Genomic DNA, 23,026 nt, shown 5'->3' with positions numbered 1-23,026 from the left:
GGGTGGATACATTGGTACAGGACACCCACACCTGACCACGTGTTAGTCCCGTCTCTATCACTAATGGCAACAACAAATGGTTTGCAGAAGTGTTTGAACAAAATGTACGATTTTTACCAAACATAACGCACAACACATCCCATAAAGACGTGGAACAAACGGTGCTATGTTTACGGACTATTTCCAAATAATGCCAACATATAACGACCACGAGTTCACTTACCATTGCCCTCTACCGCCTCCACCAGACCCGTATGAGTCATATCCGCCATATGAATATGAACCAACCCTACCTGATGACTGTTCAAATACTTCATCTGCCATTTGACCACGTGATTCAGAAGCAATTTTAATATTTGCGACGAAAATTTTTAAATTTCAAACATATGCGCATTACTACAATTCTACAACCAACAATTAAAAAGCCATAACTATATACTACTGCTAAAAAATAGAGTACTTCAAAGTTGCAGCTCTACTGTAATATCTATCACGCTGTTGATAATACTGGCCGGTAAGTGACCATAAAACACATGATGAGTGGATGGTGACAGAAAACTGTGAAGGGAGGACTTATTTTGGTCACGACATATACCATATAGCTGAGGTTAAGCAATGTAAAAAACTTTTTTTGTGGACTTGCAAACAATTTCATATGTAGGAAAAAAATTTTCACTGTGAACTCCAAGAAGCAAAAAAATCTCCCCCTTAGGCTACACAAAAAGAAGACTTGAATGGTGACATCAGATATAGACTACCCAGGAAATGTCTCTACATTAGTTGCTAAACATAGCTATAGTTAGTGCTTGCATGAGTTTTGAAAAATTACTGTAACTTGAGTCCTTTTTCATAGTCAGCTATACCTACATAATTTACAGATTTAAACTTTAGTACCTAGCTATGTGAAAATTGAACATAGCTACTGGTACAAATTCGCCATGAGGGAATTTAGTCTAAAAAGCAAGAACTGGATCTACACTAGGAATTACTAGTTACTGTTGCCCTATAAGTTATGTAACACAATGGCATATCTACTGTATGGTTGCTGGAATGTTTGGCAGGAGGAACCCAGTAGTTGCAATGAGTGATGGAGGGATAGTTATCCATAGCACAGTGAATGCTTGTCATCTGACTGGAATAATTATTTATTTAAATCTCACATGCATAGCTTAGATATCCAGCACCAAGCTCATTGGCTGTGAGGCATGCAAGACACAGTATCAAGACAGCCAATTATGCAGCTACTATACTTTAATGAACAGTCAATTACACAGACAATTTCAGTAAAAATTCAAAGAATTAATCATAACTGATTGTGGTGAGTAACTTAATTGACACAAATCCATAATACTCAGGCCTGACTAGTGTTCATAATCTTGAAGCTATCAACTTGGTATAGTTTTCTGTGCAAAGCTTTAGTGTAGTAGCTAGCTATATTTCCATATAATTATGGTTTTCAGTTGGACTTTTAAATAGAACATCTTAGTTTAGAGTTACAGTGTGGTGGATGGGTGTGCCATCAAGACTGGTTCTTTTATTTCTTTAAATAAAATAAAATTAACTCTGCTGGTCTGATAACAAAATAGTTTAGATGCTAGGCAAAATTATAAGGAGTGCAATTTGCAATTGTGTGGAAACTGGTCCAAAAATGACTCTTTTTTGCACAATGCATCACAGATTTAACCTTTGGTGACCTTTACAACCATCTTTGCATTGAAAATCTGCCTTTTCTCCCGATGCATTAAATGTTAAAACATAGTTTCAAAATTAACTATATTGTTGAAAGCAACAATTTGGCTTTATTTAAAATCAACAGGTGATTTCACTTCAGTTATATTACCCATGAAATTATATAAGGTTACCTGCTCAGTGGTAATTACCCCATGGGTAAATAAATTCCAAGAATATTGTCACTCATAAAAATGGTCATAAATTGGAGAGGAATGAGTTATTCACTTCAAACAAAAGTCAAGTTGTTTCTTAGATCAACACCTTTAATTTGCAACTATGTTTTAACTTTTAACAGTGTAAAATAATGTCTAAGAGAAATAAATACAGAAACGGTGAATTTTCAATGTAAAAATGACTGTAAAGGTCACCAAAGGTCAAATCTGCAGTGGCACTACATCAAAAATAATAAAGAGAGCAATTTATGTGGAAAGTTTCACAACTGTATCACTAGTGCATGAAATACTCATTTATTTGCATGTCACTCTACTCTAAGTAGCTATGTTGCAACTACGAACACACATGTAACCCCCTAATTTGTACCATCATAAACCATTCCCTGAATCACTCATCCCTACACTACCTCACAACACACACCATTTCAACTAGCAATAATGTTTATCCAACACATAAGTAGCAGTACAGTCAAAATCACACCAATATTATTATTGTATTAGTTTACAAAAAAAAATTGTGCTAGAAGTGAAGGAAAAAGAAATTGGCTATTAATATTACGTTAACCCCTATAGTTTGTTGGCTAGTCTGATGGTCGCTTCTCTCCGTGCCTTTTTGCATGGTCCTCTGCGTTCTTCATGAATTTCTTGTGGTCCTTCGTGTACTCCTCAGCAATGTCTCCCCTTAATGGATGTTCCGGCTCAGGGGCATGTATTAGACCAACTAATGAATCAATCACTGTAAGAGAACAATAACATTATGATGGGTCACTAAGTCATTTTGTACACAAATGACTCATTAAGAAACTTAGACAGGATATATGACCATATTAAGCAGGTGGCTACATCAGGAAGGTTGCTTTGTACACAAGACAGATAGGGGGTTTCCGATTAGGCAGGTTATCTTATTAAGTAGGTGGCTGCAGTGACCAGATCTCACTGTATACACAAAAAGTTCAAAGGATACACAAATCCCAGTTGCAGGTACTTGACTCGAGTTATACCAAGGTGCTAGAGGCTACTTACTTCAATAATCAGGACACTTGTCCATGGTCCCATTTGTAAGTGTACACACATTTAGACCCCTGAAATAGAGCATACTCACGAAGAAATTATAAATGAGGCGCTTAAAATACGTGTGGAAAGAAGCCCAATGCTACAAGACAAAAATATCGTGTTTTCGTCAGACCTGGAAAAGCAGCAGCAGCAGCCAATTCGTGGTTATGTGGTAATCACCAATGGATGGGTAATGATGCTAGTATTTAAAAAAAAATAATTAAAAATTAAGTAGAGATTTATGCAATAAAAAGTGGTGAAACAAGAGATGAATGGCATATCTTGGTGGGAAAGTCCCTACTTTGGCACATTAGCTACAACAATTATTTTGCTCAATGCCAAAGTAGGGACTTCCCATATGCTGTAATACCATCATTCATCTCGTTTCACTACTTTTTATTGCATAGATCCCTACTTCATTTTTAAATTAACAATTTTTAAGCACTAGTTTGTTTAGTTTTGTTGTAGTACAGCTAGCTACAGAGTAACTCGTGACTGTTCTATTAGAATATCATACATGACTGTTGTATTAGAGTATCACGAGTGAGCCAAGGAGTGTGCAGCTAGCTAGACCAATAAGGGGTGAGGTCATATTGTTTACTGTTAAGTAAACAGCTAGATTGTTAAGAGGTGTGGTCTCCATACTCTTTCACCATTAGTCCACCTAGATCTCTATTTGATAGGTATGGTTACGAACTCGGGATCCCAATTGCAAAGTTGCAGACATCTAGCTAGTACACCTCCTGTAGTAGCGCCAGGGCTGAAGCGCTTCTGAAATCCAGCTCTGAAATAATTCTGTGGCGTCTAAATATGTAGCTGAAAGAAAGTGTTGATATGGAATATTAACGTCTCAACATGGTTTTGTTGGATGAAGAAGACAAGCAACCTGATTGAAGATATAAGAGAAAATAAGGCGCAGAGGGCATACTCATCGGAACCCCAAAAAGCACATTCCACTAGTGAGTTTGTTATTGTGGTGTAAAATGGTGGCCGTGCACTGGCCAGCCTTGCAACTGTGGTCAGTCAGAAAGTCAGGGAGTCAGTCTAAAATTTGAGTTTTGATGATTTTTTAAAAAAAATTCTATATTTGGTCACCTGTAAGTGTTTTGGTACAGTGCTGTATCATATACTATATGAACTAGTACTATTCCATAAAGGTGATTTTCGTCTTGTAAGATGTCTCTAGAATGATTTTCTAAGGTGGAATCTTGGACGGCGCACGGGGGGTTCCAACTTAAACGGTACTACTGTACTGTTTGATACTAGAAGTACAACCTCGTAGTTGGTCTTACTTTTTGATATCACAATAGAATGCTCCATCTTTTCGCCCATGCATGTCATGATATGGCGGGTACTGTGGTGAATATTTCAAAAAGCAGCACCAGCTACTCCATTGTGCTTCTAGTATGTCATTATCTATTAATGGACTATTACCATACTAACATGAATTGGGTTTCTCTCTACCTCTGGTGTCAACAAACTATGGGCCAAAACAAAACAATTCTTCCATGTGTCTTCTCACCATCACAAATGCACTGAACAGCCACTTAATGGCAGGCAGTTTGGTAGTTGCCTATCAATGGAAAATAAAGTACTACAAGGATATGAGTGTAATTAGTATGGTTTTTGAAAACATGACCACGGAGCCCACCAAGCCCCTACAGAAGATGAAGCGTTCCACTGTATGAACAAAACAGTAAAATTCCAGTTTTGTCACAAACACACATAATATAATACAATGATTTTCTTTCCACTTGATACGTACTACTGGACCATAGTCATTACAAATATAACCACCAGAGTGTTGTATGGAGTTGGAGGAACCTTTCCAAGATGGTTTCTAGGCGTGCATTTAATTAAGAATTTTAAAAATAAACATGGGCGGTCCCTATTATGAAGCCGCTATCATGGTTCATGCTATGTAGTGCTTATAGCATAAGAGTACAACACAAGCCATAACACGTATGAATTACTCTAGTGTGTATTGTAGGGTGTAGACTGAAGTAGAGATTAAATGTCCACTAGTATATCTTCAGGTGTACGCGACCTCCCTTATTCCCCGACTTCTATGACCCCTAATCTTAAATTCCTAATTTTTCTTTTTTAATAACATAATTGTAACTGGTGAACCCACACATACCACATCAAAACAAACAATGGTGCCAGACTTAATGATAATGATATCAACATGTGGCTATTATGCTTCACTTCAGCTATGTTCAAAAGTGTCTCTGCAATCAATCTACAAAAAATACGGACAATTTCCGTAATGAACGTACGGAAACCATCATGCACTACCGTGAATTGACACCTTGAGCTGACAGCGAAGGAAAAATGGGACACAAAGGAGTACAAAGGTAAGTCCATGATACATGCATTGTATAAGCTCCTGTACATACTGAGGTATGCCAAAAGTGCTCAAGTAACATCCAACAGAGCCTGTAGCCTTAGCTGCTATTCAGTTAAGCTTGTCTGAAGGCATCAGTTAGTCAGTTGTGCAGTAGAAAATTCCATTAAATATATATACTTTTAAATTTTGTAGCATCCTACTGAATGCATTTTGGTTGTCCTGAATGCTGGTAACCAATACTGCCAAGGTGCACACCATGAAGGTATTGTGAGGATGATTATTGGTAGTGTTATAATCGGTTGAATAATCAGCAACAGCCGCAAATATCGGTATTGGATACAAAGTGAAAATAATTAACCGAAACCCACAATCAGTCAGTAAAGATGGTGATAAACCTGTGACAGTACAGAAAGTGGTGAACACAGCAGTCAGTGGTAAAACATTTAATTGTTGTAACTGTTTAGGCTTGTTGGTCTGCAAAAAGTTGATTGCAAGTCTATAATATAGGCTGTGTGTATTTATTGGCTGCCCACACAATTACCCTTCACAAAGGATCTGGAATCCCACTGCTGTTTTATAACTACTTGGTTTTCTTTTCTATGAAAGGGCTTATTGGCAACACTGTAACAGGCCTTGTAGACTTGGCCACCCATGCAATTAATTACATTATCATTACAAATGCAATGTACACACAAACTTTAGGTGATTTTCTACTCCTCCCGTTCTTAAGAATATCAGTTATAATATTGGCATAGTTTACAGAAATGGGTAAATAACTGGTATCGGTAAATGTAACACACAACTATCGGTGCAACACGAGTTTTTGGTTAATGTCTTTCATGAGAAAGTACAAACCTCTGTGATCCCTATTATATAGTACTACTGCACTGTATGATACTAGTGGACATTTAATCCCTAATTCAGGCTATACCCATGACCAAATTAGGGATTAAATGTCCACTAGCATGCTAGTATATCTTTAGGTGTAGGTGACTTCCCTTGTTTCACTACCTTCTATTTCTGTGATCCCTAACGGAACTTAACAATACCAAATTTTCTTGTTTGCTTATTTGTACAACTGGTGAATACCCACACATACCACATCAAAATGTTTTTATCTGAATGCATGTCCCAGGTATCAAATATTGAAACATATTACGCCTATGTTCAGCTCATTATACAGCACTGCAAACGAGGAATGTCACTGTAATCCTGTCACTACAGAAAATACTGACAATTCTCAAAAGTAGGAGAAGCCAACACGAGCTGTTAGCAAAGAGAAATGGGACAAAAAGGATAGCAAAGGAAAGTCTGTGAAGTGTACATTGTTATGTACTGCAGTATCCCAAAAGGCACTTGTCTGGCTAAAGCAACATCCAAGCCTGTAGCCTTAGCTGTTAGGAGTTGTGTTCATCTGACAGGAGGCAGTAAGTTAGTCAGTAAAAATCCCAGTTAAAAATTTAAAATAATTTTGTAACAACCTGTTGTTCAGGTCATACTAAAGGCACTGGTTTTAGCTAACAAATGCTGCCAAGAGGCCACAAAGGTAGTGTGAGGCTGGTTTATGGTCAGTGTTACTGTTAGAGAGTGTAAAACCTCCATGATCCCTAATATACTACGTACCCTTGAGATCAGAACACCTCACTAACAAGGTAATCAGGACACTTGTACATGGTCCTACTTGTATTTAGGACACAACTGAATACTACAACAGTAACAGCATCGCTTAGAATAGACTAGTATACATGTACAGGTGTTGAGTTTCTTTTCACATGAGTGATGCTATGGTTCCATGAGGGTGGACAGTGTGAAGTGGGGTATTCCCCAGAGCAATATTTCTGTGTTGCATCATTTTTGAGAAGCGATATAATTATCTATGTGTTGTAAATCACCACAGGCATGCCTGTTTCCGTTAACAAAACCTTCCTGTAATGCTGCTGTAAAGGTTGGTTCAACTGGTGGTAGGTGGATCCACTACAGTGGTAGTAATACTAGCAAGCCATATGATGTCCTCCCTGGCAATAACTGCAGGCAATGACAATGGCTTTTTGAGGGAACATACGTTTATGTGTAAACTGCAGCATATTACAGTTGACCAAACTCTTGTGTCTCCTAATAGCATATGACAAAGTTATTGGACCCCATTGACTTTTGTAAATACACAGTTCGGGCTCCATATTGGAGATGGAATAAGTACTCTAATTGAATTAATGGTCACCATTACGATAAGGTGTTTACATAGGGGGCAAAGATATGATTCTTGTTTTCACAGTATTTGCAACACTTCTATAGCTTGGCAACGTTTATCATTGTGAACCATATACCAGCCCAGTACATTGGACAGTATCTTTACTTTCCAAGCTGTTGCCTACCTTGATCAGTTTTAGTAGCAGGTTTCCAGTTTTCAGGGGCAATAATTGGCAGACAAACTTGTCCCTTCTCATCAACATTAGGATGGTATATCTTTGTCAAGAAAAGGATCTGTCAGGTGTCATAGCAACAGTGACCATGGTAACATCACAATAGACATACCTTAGGAGGTCTGAAGGGATACTCAGCTGGAAATGTGATCTCTATCTTGAAGGCTGCTTTGTTGTAAGGGGCCAGCTCCTATGGATTGCACATTATTCTGAATATAAATGACTTCAATATACACAAATGCTACACTATGTATATATATATAAATTACAGTGGAACTTGTCTTTGGGGCCACCGGTATAGAAATTCCACCTTTCTAAAAGTATATCTTCAATATATTCCCTAGAGACGCATAAAACACACTAGTTAGTCCAACAGTATAAAGCAATCCCCTTCCAAGAAATTGTGGCCCACAAGCGTATAATTATTTACAAGTTTCATAATTTTGCTAATGTTCTTCAACAGCAGTTACCATAGTGATATATGTACAGAACACTTGACCACACAAGCTAGCTTGTTTGTGTGTCATTTGTAAGTTACAGGAGTTGCACACTCAAAGGCTTCATACTCACCATCATGTGAAAGCAAAATTTTGGCTTTTCTCAAATGATTTTGCTTGACTACCCAAGTGATTAGCCAATGTGTATATCATACAATATGGAGATGTGGGACTAGAGTTCAAAATAGTAACCAATTTCTTACCACAATGAACATGCTAAAATGTTATGCTACCTTTACTCTACATGACATAGGGTCATCTGTTAATATTTCCATAGTAAGTGTAAAAAAACGTTGCAATAAAAAAAGTGTTATTGGGTGATATCATTTCATATGTCACACAAGGCAAAAGGTCCATATACTAAGCTGCAAACATAACTATGCCTAACACAACACAAGATAATGTAACACAAGTTAAAGCTAAGTGCACATACTTGCCCGGATCTGCGAAAAACCGACAAAATTGTGCAAACTTAACTTTTACAGTATAAAGCGTTGATTTGTATTATTAAATAATTTGAATGCTTTGTTCTTAGTGAAGAAAGGGTTTAATGATAAAAACCTTGACATCACTAGTGTTGGGCAGTATACTGGTATGGTGGTAATCAGACGATATTACAGCTGACAATAACCGATACCGCCTGGTTTCAGAAAAACTGTCATATACTGCTATAAACAGTTATTGCGATAAAAGAGCAGGAATGCAGCTGTTTTCTTGTTACTTACACGTATTAACATACCATAATGTACTTGTCAATCAGTTTTTCAGCCTCCTTGTACTGCCAAACAAACTCAACTAAGTGAAGGATAAGTTAATTTATTAGAATACAGGCCAATACACCTGTAGCACACCAGCTGATTACAGTGGCTTGTAGATACAGCAGTGTAGTTTACATGGGTAATTAAGTCTTTACAAATCTATATAGCTCAGCAGTCAGTCATGATTTGCTTTCCTTAATTTGCTCCCAGCTTGGACAGTCCCTACATAACTACTGAAGTGTGATTACTTAGTCCCAGCCCTATGTGGTTTATGAGTGGGTTTTGTATTATGTACTAGTACAGGTCTCAATAGTATCTTGTTTATAATATCGTGATAACTGCAATAACCATGATGTCAAGTTGACCAATATCATGATATTGAAAATTTCAATGCTGCTCAACACTAGACATCACCTACTCAGATCAATAGGAGTTCAATAATCTTTGTTTCATTGCAGTAGACAAATGGATACATAAGTTACGGGTGTTTGTTTACGTCAGGTCAAAGCGATGGTACACGATCAATCTTTCTACACTGAATTAGCCTTTGTATGCAATGAAGAAAGTGAAACAAGGAAAACCTTACCTAACAGTCAATCCTCCTATTCATCGTGAACATGACACCGCAAAATTCAACTCTAGCTATGTTTGTCACTGCGTTCTTAAGTACAACCAGTAAGTGTCTATAAATTTTCCCTCTACTTGTTGTACGAATCGATTTTTCTGTGATTGCTACTTTGTAGGACTGTAACTCTGAAAGTTATCAGCATATCACGCTGAAACTTTGCCAAAGGGTACACTTGCCTATAAATATATAAAAATCAAGAAATCGAAAATGCATCATTATATTGGGTATTCACACACACACATATCTGGTCAGAAAAGCTGCATGTGACTTGAACCAAACTCTATTGCTATCTAGCCTGTAGGCTTGTCAACAAGCCCCAGATCATGATGAAGTTTTCTCCCAGTTGATGCAGGCCAGTTTCATACACAAGGCAGAGAGGCTGACACAATTCAATAAGAAGTTTGACACTATGAACGTACAATTTGGTTTACTTTTCACTGTTTGTTTTATCTCTGCAATTCATACAGTTATAAGTATCACATACTTGCTATATGACATTGTGTTTTCCTATGTAAGAACCAGTTAACAAGCAGATGGTAAACAATAAACACTACAGGCACATCTCTAGCTCCTATTGAATAGCCAAAAACTCTATAATAAATTTCCATAACAGAGACACTTTCATTAGATGAAAATGCTACCAGTATGCACACACAGTCTTGAACAAGTGATCAGGTGTGGAATGCACACTGGAACTTGTATATACAAGTATAATTTTAAATTAGAGTAGGGACAGTGTATAATGTTGCAATAAAAAGTACTGAAACAAGTTGGATCGGAGTAGTACGTAATGTCCAAATACTGTAAAACAATAAGAAGTGAATATCCCTACTGTGCATTGAGTGTAGCACAGTAGGGATATTCACTTCTTATTGTTTTACAGTATTTGGACATTACGTACTACTCCGATCCAGCTTGTTTCAGTACTTTTTATTGCAGCATTATACATTGTCCCTAACCTAATTTAAAATTCCAAATTTTTTCTTATACTTGTTTGTGTAGTTTTTTTTTGCAAGCTCATGACCACTAAATAGCCTGCTTTTCACAAAACCAGTCACTTCAAAAGAGGTAATCACAGCACTATTATACTAGTTTATGACTCATACAACTGATCAGTGGGTGTGGCTCTACATAAGTTTGCAGACAATAATGGACATGGATTTGTGCATACCTACAGGCTGATAAGTGGGCGTGGCTATCATATATCCACAGACAGTAATTTACGTTAGTGGGCATGGCTCACAAAAAGCAGGGCTATGCTATGACGTGTAGTAACACGTCCACATTTAATTTAGCATGTGAGGTCAGACCCGAATAATCTGTAAAGTGGGATCTGGATGACACTGACTTGGTTTAACATTGTTACTAACTGTTGACTTGCACATTGCTATATAGTTCGCCACGAGTTGCTCTCACTGATCGATATCAACAGCGAGTCACATACGTGTGTGTTCAAATAGTTTGGTGCAACCAGTGACCACGTGTATTCGAATAGTTTCATGCAATATACACTGGTAGATGGAAGCCATACTGTAGTCTATTAACACTCAGCAGTAGAACTAATGGCCATGGTAAAGAAGGATAAAAGGTAAGACAATAGCGCAAGCATTGTATGATTATCAATATACCAAAGGTTTTTTCTTAAGCAAACTAGAAACGTTTCTGTGAAAGAATTAGGGCAGGGCCTGAAATTATGTTTTGGAAATGATCTGACAAGTCCTGCTATTTGGTCAGACATACTAAATAGTACTGTACAAAAACTTCCTAAAAGTGTTCAGACGTTAGCCAGAAATGGTCAGAAAATGGCAGATGATGTCTGACCATAATTTCAGGCTCTGTTAGGGCTGCAGCTGTAGCTAGTTTTCCGCTACACTTGACTGAAGGCGTCAGGCAAGCAGGCAGTAGAAAATTTTGATGAATAAATTAAAAATAAAATAAAATACTGTAGCAACTCGACGGAAGCATTTCGGGTCGATCTGAAGACACTTTTAGGCTTGGTTTTACCAAACCAATACTGTCATGTCGCGGCAGGTTTTTGGTTTATATTATATCACGGATTGGCCTCATACCTTCGATGTCCCTACTATACAGTACGATACGTACTGTATGATAACATGCAAAGTGTCCTGATTATCAAGGTGTCAAAATTACACTACATCCACTACACTAAATACAATGTCAACTATGGCTGGAACAAATACTTCCTCTGAAGCTTCTTTTGAAAATGTTACCAAAGATCCGAAGCTTTGTTACAAATGTCATATCAACAATTAATGAACACAATTGATGGTTATTAGGATGTACACTGTAGCATAAACTCCTACACTTTACTATAGCTCCAGTATAGCCATTGTTTAAACTATAACTACATCAAAAGATATGTAAATGGCAGCTTCCACAGGAGTAAAACTGTTTTAACATGCTAGTATCCATGGTAACGAAGCTTTGGTGGGGTAAAGTAGCATCCAAATGCTATGAAACCAAACGAAGCTTTGAACTATTTGTCTCAACCCTAATGTCACAACTTCTGCTAACTACAGGTACACACATCACATAGACTAGGTCTTGGGATAACAATGTGTTAAGGTTGGCAGTCTTGTGTGATTATGAAAATCATCTCTTGTACTCTGAATGAATATTTGTACAGTTAACAATAGTGAACAGATCAGTCAGGTTATTCAGCCAATACATGGCCATCCCTCCCTTCTACCGGTAATAGATACTTCTTCTATGACGACCATGTTAGGGTAACTGATAATATCCTCACTACAAATTTGACACCATATCACTTTGTTGTCAACTACACAGTCAACCATTCACAGCATATTAAGGGCATGTTACTATCTTGTGTTGGTTTAATGCAATATAATAGCAATGTTTGTTAATTTTAGAATAAGTTTTCTTTGCATTCAGGACTACATTTCCTACAATACAAAGTAGAAGATTTGGGATTTTCCTACCATTAGGTGATGCTAAATATTGCCCACTCACAAAACCTTGTCCCTCGAAAGAACTGCATGCAAAGTGCAACTGTGGCACCCAGACTTGCAACAGTGTATACCAATTTTGATAAAATGTGCTGTATCCAGAAGAAGTCTAGGAAGTGTTCAAGCAACTATACTTGTCAAATTTAAATAGCACTTTATTCATCACGTAAAATGTAAAAACTAGATCACTGAACATTGATAATGCTGTTTACTATATAATGTAAATTTGATGCTTGTACCACCTGTAACCAAAGACTGTTATGAATGACTTCTACAAGTGTATTAAAGTTTAAGAACAATCAGCCCTTAGAAGGAATCAGCTGTGTACGTATACTGATTGGTACATGCAGATTGCTAAAGCAATTCTCCTAGCACATTATACAGCTAAGTATGAATTGTTAACACAAGAAATGACTACTGTGTGTCAATATTTTTTTTTAGTTTCACAGCAAGAATCCAATTTAAAAAAAAAAAATTACCGAGCATATACATTACAAATGCAGCATTTCAATTAAATAAAAGAAAGTCTTTGCTTTGCTCAAGTTGTGGGCAGAAAAGCAAACTGTGCCCAATCCTGTGATGATGGAATCGCTGCCATTACCAATGCAGCATTACCACGTTGAACGAAAACTAAGACATTCGCCACTTAACACCGAGATACAAGTACACTATCCACAGCTTTCATTCTGCTGTAATGTCAGAACACTTTTTGATTGGGCTATTACAGGGAAATCTGTAATGGCCAACAGTGGGGGGGAAGGTATGGCCTATCCATAATCCTTTCCCCGTACACACAACATACAAAATGCACATAAAGTATCGACATTTCCAGGTTATTCCACTCACGGGTACAATAAGTCCTTGCCAGTAGAGTATGTTGGCCTCATCGACCACGATGTTGCGGAAATACTTCGGGTTAGCCTTCCTAATATCGCCCAACTCCTATCAAAGGCGATACACGAGTTATGCACAGCCTGACTGAGATATCCACTCACTTTCTGCAATCGTCTAGTCGCCGCCATTTTACTGTCTACAAACGCCCTACCAAGAACGTACCGTCACGTGCTCACAAAATTCCCCAACCGACTTGTAATTATTCGCAGAATTTATTGCATCACCAACAAAATGTAATAAATTACTAGATCTTTCCTTTTACAACATCAGCAAACAAAATTATTTTGCTAACAGTATATAAAATGATAAAAATTGAGTTTTTCATGGTCGCTTCTCAGCATGTTCTTTAGTAAATTCCTCAGCATTCTTCAGGAATGTCTTGTGATCCTTAGTATACAACTCTGCTAGTTCTCCTCTCAAAGGGTGCTCCGGTTCAGGGGCATGTACCAGTGCCACCAGAGATTCTACAACTACAGAATAATAGGAGGTAATAGTGATATAGTAAGTAGCTAGCAAAAAGTGATGCCATCCCATAATGAAAAGTTGGAATGATCATTTACAAAGATAAATCATACCTCACTTTTACCCTTTACACTACCAAGAGCACGCATTATATGCTGCTTGCATATTATTATCACATGAGTCTCAATAATCGCAAAACCAGGGATATTTTAGATGGTACTTCACATAAATATAAAAGCTATCTGAGTCCTAGTGAATTATATTGTTTGCCAGTTTTGTACTACTACCATGTGAAATGCCAATTAGCAAAATGGTGTGTCCTATCTCCTCTGGTAAACATCCTGTTTCATGTTTACTAGTAGTTATCTGAGGAAGACACAAGATTTTTGTGGCACTATACAAATCCTTACCCATCAATGTACTTGATCATGAGGCAGGCCTACCATTAAACTACTGCTGGCACAACTAGTAACACTGATACACAGAGTGCCTAAAATAGTAAGAAGGCTTGGATGTTGTAGCCAAGCTAGTATTCCCGGGCTAGATGGATTGCCCAGCACTACAGCTGTTAAAGTGCTGGACAGCTGGAAAAACCAGCATTCACTTAGGGGGGCCACCAGAATCAAGGCGACCCTCAGAGCAGGCCAGATCGACATGAGATGGTATAGGATGTCGAGATGAAGACCAATGACCCCGTAAACACATCACAGCAGATCTTATCAAGGAAAAGCACAACCTACATCACAACCAAAACCAACATTTACTGTAATTGATATTCCAGCCAAGCATATTCCAGCCATACTAGCCAAGCTAGTATTTGCTTTAGCATTGCATGCTAGGGTGAGATATAAAGTTGTACTGAAGGCTTTGAGTCTAAAACTGCTGACTACTGACTGTAACCTTTGTGATGATATTATCTGATCTTATATGGTAGTAACTAACTTTGATCAGTTTTAGTAGCAGGTTTCCAGTTCTCAGGGGCAATAATTGGCAGACAAACTTGTCCCTTCTCATCAACATTAGGATGGTATATCTTTGTCTGGAATGTTATCTACAGGTAGCATGGAAACAGTTACCATAGTTACATCAAAACAGCACACCCCCACCTTTGGTGGCCTGAAAGGATATTCTGCTGGGAACACTATTTCTATCTTAAACGCTCCTTTATTGTATGGCTCCAATTCCTGCAAAATAATAAAGCAAAATATTATCACTTGTTGGATTTTTTTTACATACATACATATGATAGTGATCACACCAATAGATGCCTAGCAGGATAATTTTTCCTACAGTGAAGCCATCAGATGTTTTAAAAGACATGTCAAAATCACAGAATTACAAATGAAAACTATTTCATTCCTGTCAGTTTCACAATCTAATATTAATGCTAGACAACAGTGACTGATAGATACATAGCAATTTATGAAAACAGGAAAAACAGGTTATCCCCCAACACATTCTGACAGCCAATACTAACTCCCACAGGTCACAACATGGTATGACCTTAGGGCAATAAGACATCTCAAAATGTAGATATAGTCCACTGAATATATAACATAAGATTTTAGTAAATGGTACCCTCCCTTGAGAAGCAGTTTACCATTGACAAGGCCTAATAGTAAGGGCAGTAGGATCTTGGCCAAAGTATACCGTATTAGTAACGAGTAATGTCTTGTACATAGGTTAGTCTCGTTACGTAAAACCAGTTCACTGTCACTGAGAAGAGGGTACCCAGTCTAATTATCATATATGCAGCGTATATAGTGAAGGGTTGTGTGTTGCTTGTATGGAGAGGACATACACACGCGATCACAAATTACACCACGCGTTTGCCTAACGTGCAGTTGCGCGGGCTCCGCCCAACCCTGCCCTCAATCCCAAACTACAATCACGTACCGGCACGACTAATCCTTTCCAGTTTAATATGTTCGACTCTTCCACTTCAATATTTGTGAAGTGTTTAGAGGGAGCCTTCCTCATGTCCTCTAGTTCCTAAGGTATTAACACTTTGGTAATAAGAACGCCCACATCAACACCACATACAAGCTATGTCAATGTTAACGAGCTACTTTAACAGTATGTTATTATTTTATAACGTTCGTCTTACTCTCTGCAGTCTTCGAGTAGCAGCCATTTTTTCTCGAAAATCCCTTTCGTGTTGATCACGCGAGCAGGCTGTATACCACGTGTTCGCGGCACGCCCACGTGACTCCGCCATGTGACTTACAAGTTACGTAAAGAAGGCGCCATACAACACTCCTTTACGAGTTAGTGTTGAGATTGTTAGTGGTCATCCGCCCTTTTCGCGGCCTACAAAAGCAGCGCGTTATTACGCTACATCGTATCGCTAAAGACGTAAGGAGACAAGTTATTTCGGAACTAACAGAAGAAGAAGAAGCAGTGAAGACGCTAGTGTGTAGTGATAGATGGCGGATGTGTTTCAGATAGATATTGGCGGGGAGGACGCGCGGAATGACTTAGCGCAGTCTGATGACGAAGCGGTAAGTGATGTGGTAGGGGGTGTGTACACGTTACCCTACTAGTGCCGACCACCACAGGATCCAGTGGACGATAAAGCAGTCAGCCCGCCTGTTGATGACCATGATGGCATTGACGATGATAAAAAGTAACTAGAAGAAATGATTGAAGACATATTAATTTGTTTCCTTATTAGCACGAGTACGGAGACAGTAGTGCTTAACGCGGACACTGTGAATAAAGCCAGCGAGAGAACTGGCCCTGGAGACTTCCAGTTACTAAAGACGTTAGGCAAAGGAGGATATGGGAAGGTAAGCCATGTTTATGTTGAACTATTTTCACTATAATTGTAACAAACAACACAATTTTGTCATTCTTGTTAATACCACACACATCACACTATGCTTGTAAACAGTACATGATGTCAAATATTTAGTCTAGCAATACAATAGTACTATTAACACTATTATTGTCTCCAGGTGTTTCAAGTTCGTAAGATACAAGGGACCCACAAGGACAAGATATTTGCCATGAAGGTGCTAAAGAAGGCATCGATTGTTAGAAGTCACAAGGATACAGTACATACAAAGTCAGAGAGAAATGTGTTAGAAGCAGTAAAGGTGTGAATGTTGTACTACAAAGAAGAGCTGTCATTTTGTATGTGTTATGTGTAGCATCCCTTCATAGTTGATCTGGCATATGCCTTCCAAACTGATGGGAAGCTATACCTGATATTGGAGTACCTCAGTGGTGAGGGGTATTGTGTGTTGTGACTGTTATAAATGTTGTTCCTTACAGGAGGTGAATTGTTTGTATTGTTGGAAAGAGAAGGGATCTTTATGGAGGACGCTGCAAGGTAGTAATACTGGTACTGGTCGATATTCTATTGTTTGTTATTATATATAGTTTCTACCTTGCTGAAATCACCTTGGCCCTGGGTCACCTCCACAAAGAAGGCATCATATACAGGTGGGTGTGTGTTGAATCAATACATGATGTAACATGGTTACTGTATGATGAAAATATCAATTGTTTATCTGTTCTTGCTACCATGATAACTGAAAGACTGGGGAACTCCCATCTTGTAAACACCTATACTAATAGTTTGACACCATTTCCACTCTATTAACACTTCTTGTGTGATATTTACTATTGCCTATGGTGTGATTATATTTCCCTCCAAAAGTTGCTTTCCCTCCAATAATTTCCCTCCAATTCTTGTAGGGATTTGAAACCTGAGAACATTATGTTGAATGGCAAGGGACATGTAGTGCTCACTGACTTTGGCTTGTGCAAGGAGTCCATTCATGGGCTGGAGACTACCAACACTTTCTGTGGAACCATAGAGTACATGTAAGATGATTACTGTTATTCCGTCCTTAATATGTAATTAGTCTTACCATAATTTCTAAATCTAATCAGCTAATGCTGCTAAAGGTGCAATTATATGATTGGATGGTTAAGAGTCATGCCTATATGTAACCAGGTCCATTACTGAAATAAATACCAGAACTTTCCTCAACATTATAAAGTAGAGCAGGTAAACTGTGAATTTGCTACGAACATCAAATTCAATTTGCTAATTATATGCATTCTTTTTTTAAAATTTAAAGCTCTACTGCTCTTAAGGGAATCCCCTGATCACTAGCAGTCCCACAAACTGTTTATAATTTTTGTTATATCATTTTAAGTCAACATGGCTTCTTCTGGGACTGTTGTAGGTATTTCTTGGAAAGATGAATTTTATTCAATTGACCATGACCCCTGTACTATACACTTCCCATACTGAAATATTGTGTTCTTATAAACTGAATAAAAACGTTAATCTGTAATTTAATCATCAGAATGCATGAGTACAAAGTTCAGATTTTTACAATAATATAATTCTGTCCCACAAATCACACAAATGACCTCAGGCACTTGTTGTCACATGTTCTATCACTAGTTGATGTGTTGAGGCAGGTGTGGTGACCTCTTGTGGTTTGTAGTGACCTCTCCATGTTAGGTCAGTTTATGGTGACATTTCATGGAGGTATGAAGTGTTACAACTGAACTAGTTTACCAAATAATATTGGTGATGGATTTTAATGGCTTGTTTGGGGATTTTTAAAAACATAATTATAGCTTAGTACTTAGTCATCAAATATCCAGCTTTGTTGTCATCAAGTGTGTACATACTGGAATATGTCAGTTGCTTGTATGAACAATCATCACTGAACAATCATCACTGAACAATCATCACTGAACAATCATCACTGAACAATCATCACTGTTAATATCATTGTAATACATGACCAGCCAGACTAGCTAATGTGAAGCTAGTTTGGGAGCTAATTAGGGTTTGAGGTTGTTCCCTGTGTAGATAGCCTTTAATAGCTCAGAGTGTTAGGGGACTTTGTTATGGCTGCTTCCAAAATTGCTGTTGAAGTTTGGCTTTATTTTGTTTTGCTGGTATTTCTGCTATAAAGGAGAGCACTCAAATTGTTTGGCTATATGGATCTTGAGATTTCAAGTTACACTACACTTACTACACACATACAAACTAATAACACATGTGATCACTTTATTACAGGGCTCCAGAGATATTACAGAGATCAGGACATGGCAAGGCTGTTGATTGGTGGAGTCTGGGTACCTTGATGTATGATATGTTGACTGGAGCAGTAAGTGTCCATCTGTCTGTCTGTCTGTTGTGTGATGTATGATATGTTGACTGGAGCAGTAATAAGTGTCTGTCCATCTGTCTGTAGTGTGTCTTGGTATTTGTGTGTGTACTTGTTTATAGAATTCTATAGCTTAGGCTAGTCAGTGAATTATGGTACAAGTGTAAATAATTACTATTTGTTGTTATGCCTACAGCCACCATTTTCTGCCGAGAACAGGAAAAAGACGATGGACAAGGTAACCTACATACACTGCTGGTTGCCAGAAGCCATTTTCCCTCTGTTGACAGATTCAATATGGCAGACTAACACTACCGCCCTATTTGAGCAGGGAGGCTAAAGACATTTTGAAGAAATTGCTCAAGCGTCACCCACCAAACAGACTTGGCTGGGGAGAGAGAGATGCTGATGACATCAAGGTATAGTATTGGTGTGTTATCTAGCTAGCTGAGCATCTGCGTATAGTGTGCTATAGTGGTTGTATTAGTTAGGGTTCTTCCCAAAATGTGCTAAATAATGTTTGTTCTTTACATGTAGATACTTCATTATCACTGCTCCCTGACTCTAGCTCTTATAAACTAGAGTCAACCAATCAAACGTTACAAAAATGCTTTGCTTGTCAGGTCCTATGCTACCTAGTGTTTACACAAGTTACGAGTTGCTGTGTCATGTCTTACTGATATGGACATCACCTGATGTCATGTGTAATAGCTAGCCTGGGGGGATGATAGGAATGATGTGGGGGGACCATGTGGCACATAGTTCTTCATGTGATGACCTGTTGTGTAGTAATGGTATGATAGAGACATATATGGTCATAGGTCAGCTAGCCAACAATATATCTGCCTATTGCAACAAGCATACACATATAAAGCAAAAAAAATAATGTTACACTGTCCAATTCTTGTGTACTATAAGTGACACACAGCTGTAGTGTACAGGTGTGTATCATATTTTGAGATCTCAGTAGGCTTCACTGTCAATATCGCACACCTGTTATCACTACCTTACAAGTACAGTAGTAAATGTTGTGTAGCCACACTGGTGTAGCTGTTTGGCAGGAGCAACATCCAAATTAGTCGACCCAAATTTCCGGACTAAGTTTTAAAGTAGATATATTTTCAGATGTGGCTTACTGTACTTGATAGTATAATATACACATGGTATCTCTCCTCTATAGCAACATCTCTTCTTCCAAGCTATCAACTGGGATGACTTGTCATCATTGATGATTGATCCTCCTTTCAAGCCCTCTATAGTGAGTTGTGGTGGGTGTGATTAGCATCACATGATCTCTCCTGCACTAGTCTGGGGATGAGGACACCAGTCAGTTTGATACCAAATTCACCAAGATGACACCATTTGACTCGCCAGTTGATGCCAAGCTCAGCGAGAGTGCTAACCTACATTTTAAGGTATTGAAAGTGAAACTGTATGTCTTCCTGGTCATTTCCTGATAAACTAACATGTAGTAAACACTAGTATAGCCTGACTAGTATTCATGTTACTATACAAGGAACTATAGTTGTGATATGTCATGCAGTTCCAGCCACGCACAACAAGTAGTTGAAGTTACTTGTCATTAATTCTGGAAGTATTTGAATGTACTGGCAGTTAAGGCTGGGACGAAGCTTTGAATGTTTTGTGGGTTTGAAGGTTAACAAATTATAGAACTATCCTTCAAAGCTTTGTAATGCGCTCTTAAGAATTACAAATAAATGTCGTTGTATTTATCGTAGCTGCTTGTTCATCTTGCACAATCAATGTTCATTTTCTTGCGATCGATCTTTGTGTGCCACGCCCACTTTTAAACCATCAGAATTTAGCTTGCTACCGTAATTGCAGCCTTAAAACACCTTATAAGGTGATAGATAATGCATAGAAAACATCCTTTTAGCCATTAGTTGGTGTTTGCCTATGGATGATTGCAGTAATGACACGCCCATTTGCAATCGATTGATCGCTTCATTCAGTACTGCTGCTATGTGTTGTCCAAATGCTTACAAATTTATTACATGGGATTATAGTATGTACAAGTTGAGCTGAATCCTGAAAAACAGCTAACAATAAAAAGTGGATTTTTCTCAAAAGAGTTAACATTTCAGCCAATCAGATGATTAGTGGTGACAGTAAAGGTGTCAACAACAGACACATACGATTAGGCTCGATTACAAATCCAGAAAAGAGCTATAATGGACCCTGCACAATTATGGCTTCCACATAGGAAATGTTTTGTGCAATTTTTGATTGGCTATAAGTATTATGTCAGACATTTGAACAAAAAGATTTTGAACTATTTTTAGTGAGTCAAGCAGTACTACAAATTTCAAGATCATGTGTAATTACATCTATTGAGTTATTAAATGTTTTTGAGGATCCAGCTCAATGCATACATGCTATAGAAAGATAAAACTTAAGAAGAATGCGTAGCAATGCAAGAAAACTGGAAAGCTAACACCGAAGCTTCTAACGTTCGTTTTATTAGCGAATATTCGAAAGTAAGTTTCAATATTCATCCTGCTATTAATATTGTTTATTTTATGGTCACTGTGGCTTCTATCCAAGTGTACACTTGCCACATTTCTGTAGGGATTCACCTACATTGCTCCATCAGTACTGGAAGATATTGACAAAGATCCTTTATATGTGTCGCCACGGAGATCATTTAGGTAACACATCCACATTGTGGTGGTCACTAATTAGAGTGTAATGCTTACTACAGGTCACCAAGAAAATGTAACGGCAACCCTCCTCAAAGTCCACTAATTGTTAACAAAAAAACTCACCAACAAGATGAAGCAATAGTGTTTGGGTTTAATGCTCCTGTCACAACCTCATATACCACATCAACAAACAATACTCCTGCTACCAGTAATATATTAAGACACCTGGACTTGTTAGAAGATCCGTTGGGCAAGGATAAACTGGTAGCATCTTGTAGTAGTACAAATAGCATGTTCAATGGAGCACCTAACTGTACTCCTGTTAATGGGAACAGCAGTCCTACATCACCAACAGATTTAGCTCATATTCTTAATGGAAAGGACAGGTCACCATCTCCAGCAATACCCACTAAATCTTCACATCCTCATGAGAGAGTGTCACCACCTAGCAACCGGCCACCACATCTAAGGTTGTCATGACGATTTCAGTAACATCCTCAATTATCAGCAATCAGTCATTCACTTCACCCCAGCAACATAAATGAAATTTTATTTATTTGTAATTTAAATTTTAATGTTTCAACTTATTAATTTAATTGTATTTTACTCACATATTTATAATTACATACTGGTACTGTAATTACGTCATGTAAGCATTGTACAAATTCATGTTATTTATTTATCACTGTTTATTCAGCTATATTTGTAAGAGTGTTATTAAATTACTGATCCTAAAGTTCTGATATGTACTCGTACGTGTGTGTGAATCGCTTCCAAGGGTTGATTTGGCCTTTACAGGTTGCTATAGCTCCAATTCTAGATTCCAAAAATGTTATATTTTTATGCATGGGTATTTATTTATATGAGTCTACTCACATAATACAAAATGATTACTAAGTAGTACTCTGCTGTGCATGTATGTGAAAGTACTGTGGAAAAATATTTTTTATTACAGAATACCAAAATTTTGGTGAGCTGCATCAGTTGTGTATAAATGATATCATAGGCAGATCTGAGGGAGGGGGCTTTGCCCTGCCCCCCAGCCCTTCTCTTCCTCCTTGGACTTAAAGAAGTTTATACCAGAAACAAAAGTCATGGATTACCACTGTATTCAGAAGTACAGAAAGGACAACAGTTTATAAATGCACTTTACAGTTATAAACTGTACACTGTGAAGAAAATAAGTTTGAATTTTTGTGCTGAGCATAGAGGTACTCTAACAGAGCAGTCACTATTCTACTAGAACAGCACAATGCTAATGTCATTATT

At 37.9% G+C, this 23,026-nt stretch overlaps 4 protein-coding genes across 5 annotated transcripts in view; 1 reads left to right on the top strand and 3 right to left on the bottom strand.

Moving 5' to 3' along the window:
• LOC136246136 (eukaryotic translation initiation factor 4H-like) overlaps positions 1 to 355 on the bottom strand; it is a 72,429-nt gene extending 72,074 nt beyond the window's left edge. For both annotated transcript variants that reach the window (XM_066037595.1, XM_066037594.1), the window contains exon 1: positions 224 to 355. In XM_066037595.1, coding sequence (XP_065893667.1) covers positions 224 to 324 — 101 coding nt within the window. In that variant the 5' untranslated portion in view covers positions 325 to 355. The remainder of the gene's footprint in view (positions 1 to 223) is intronic.
• Positions 356 to 2,327: 1,972 nt separating this feature from the next.
• LOC136245527 (ubiquitin-conjugating enzyme E2 L3-like) lies at positions 2,328 to 13,730 on the bottom strand. The gene is made up of 5 exons (XM_066037058.1): positions 13,593 to 13,730; positions 13,444 to 13,539; positions 7,840 to 7,917; positions 7,680 to 7,788; positions 2,328 to 2,640 (listed from the first exon to the last, which is right to left on the bottom strand). Exons 1-5 carry the CDS (start codon positions 13,617 to 13,619, stop codon positions 2,486 to 2,488), a joined length of 465 nt encoding a protein of 154 aa, XP_065893130.1. The 5' UTR covers positions 13,620 to 13,730; the 3' UTR covers positions 2,328 to 2,485.
• On the bottom strand, positions 13,703 to 16,192 carry LOC136245526 (ubiquitin-conjugating enzyme E2 L3-like). Its single transcript, XM_066037057.1, has 5 exons — positions 16,061 to 16,192; positions 15,850 to 15,945; positions 15,060 to 15,137; positions 14,896 to 15,004; positions 13,703 to 13,961 (listed from the first exon to the last, which is right to left on the bottom strand). The coding sequence occupies exons 1-5, from the start codon at positions 16,169 to 16,171 to the stop codon at positions 13,813 to 13,815; spliced, it is 543 nt and encodes a 180-aa protein (XP_065893129.1). The 5' UTR covers positions 16,172 to 16,192; the 3' UTR covers positions 13,703 to 13,812.
• LOC136245523 (ribosomal protein S6 kinase beta-2-like) lies at positions 16,132 to 22,459 on the top strand. Its single transcript, XM_066037052.1, has 15 exons — positions 16,132 to 16,454; positions 16,512 to 16,579; positions 16,628 to 16,742; positions 16,911 to 17,051; positions 17,106 to 17,181; positions 17,230 to 17,287; positions 17,338 to 17,400; positions 17,656 to 17,784; positions 19,004 to 19,094; positions 19,291 to 19,332; positions 19,385 to 19,513; positions 20,275 to 20,352; positions 20,402 to 20,509; positions 21,684 to 21,763; positions 21,817 to 22,459. Exons 1-15 carry the CDS (start codon positions 16,380 to 16,382, stop codon positions 22,235 to 22,237), a joined length of 1,674 nt encoding a protein of 557 aa, XP_065893124.1. The 5' UTR covers positions 16,132 to 16,379; the 3' UTR covers positions 22,238 to 22,459.
• Positions 22,460 to 23,026: the final 567 nt, after the last annotated feature.

Source organism: Dysidea avara, chromosome 15 (assembly GCF_963678975.1).
Source record: "Dysidea avara chromosome 15, odDysAvar1.4, whole genome shotgun sequence".
In the NCBI taxonomy this organism is placed as follows: domain Eukaryota; kingdom Metazoa; phylum Porifera; class Demospongiae; order Dictyoceratida; family Dysideidae; genus Dysidea; species Dysidea avara.
Note: the sequence above shows the minus strand (reverse complement) of the source record. Positions and strands in the feature narration are given on the sequence as shown.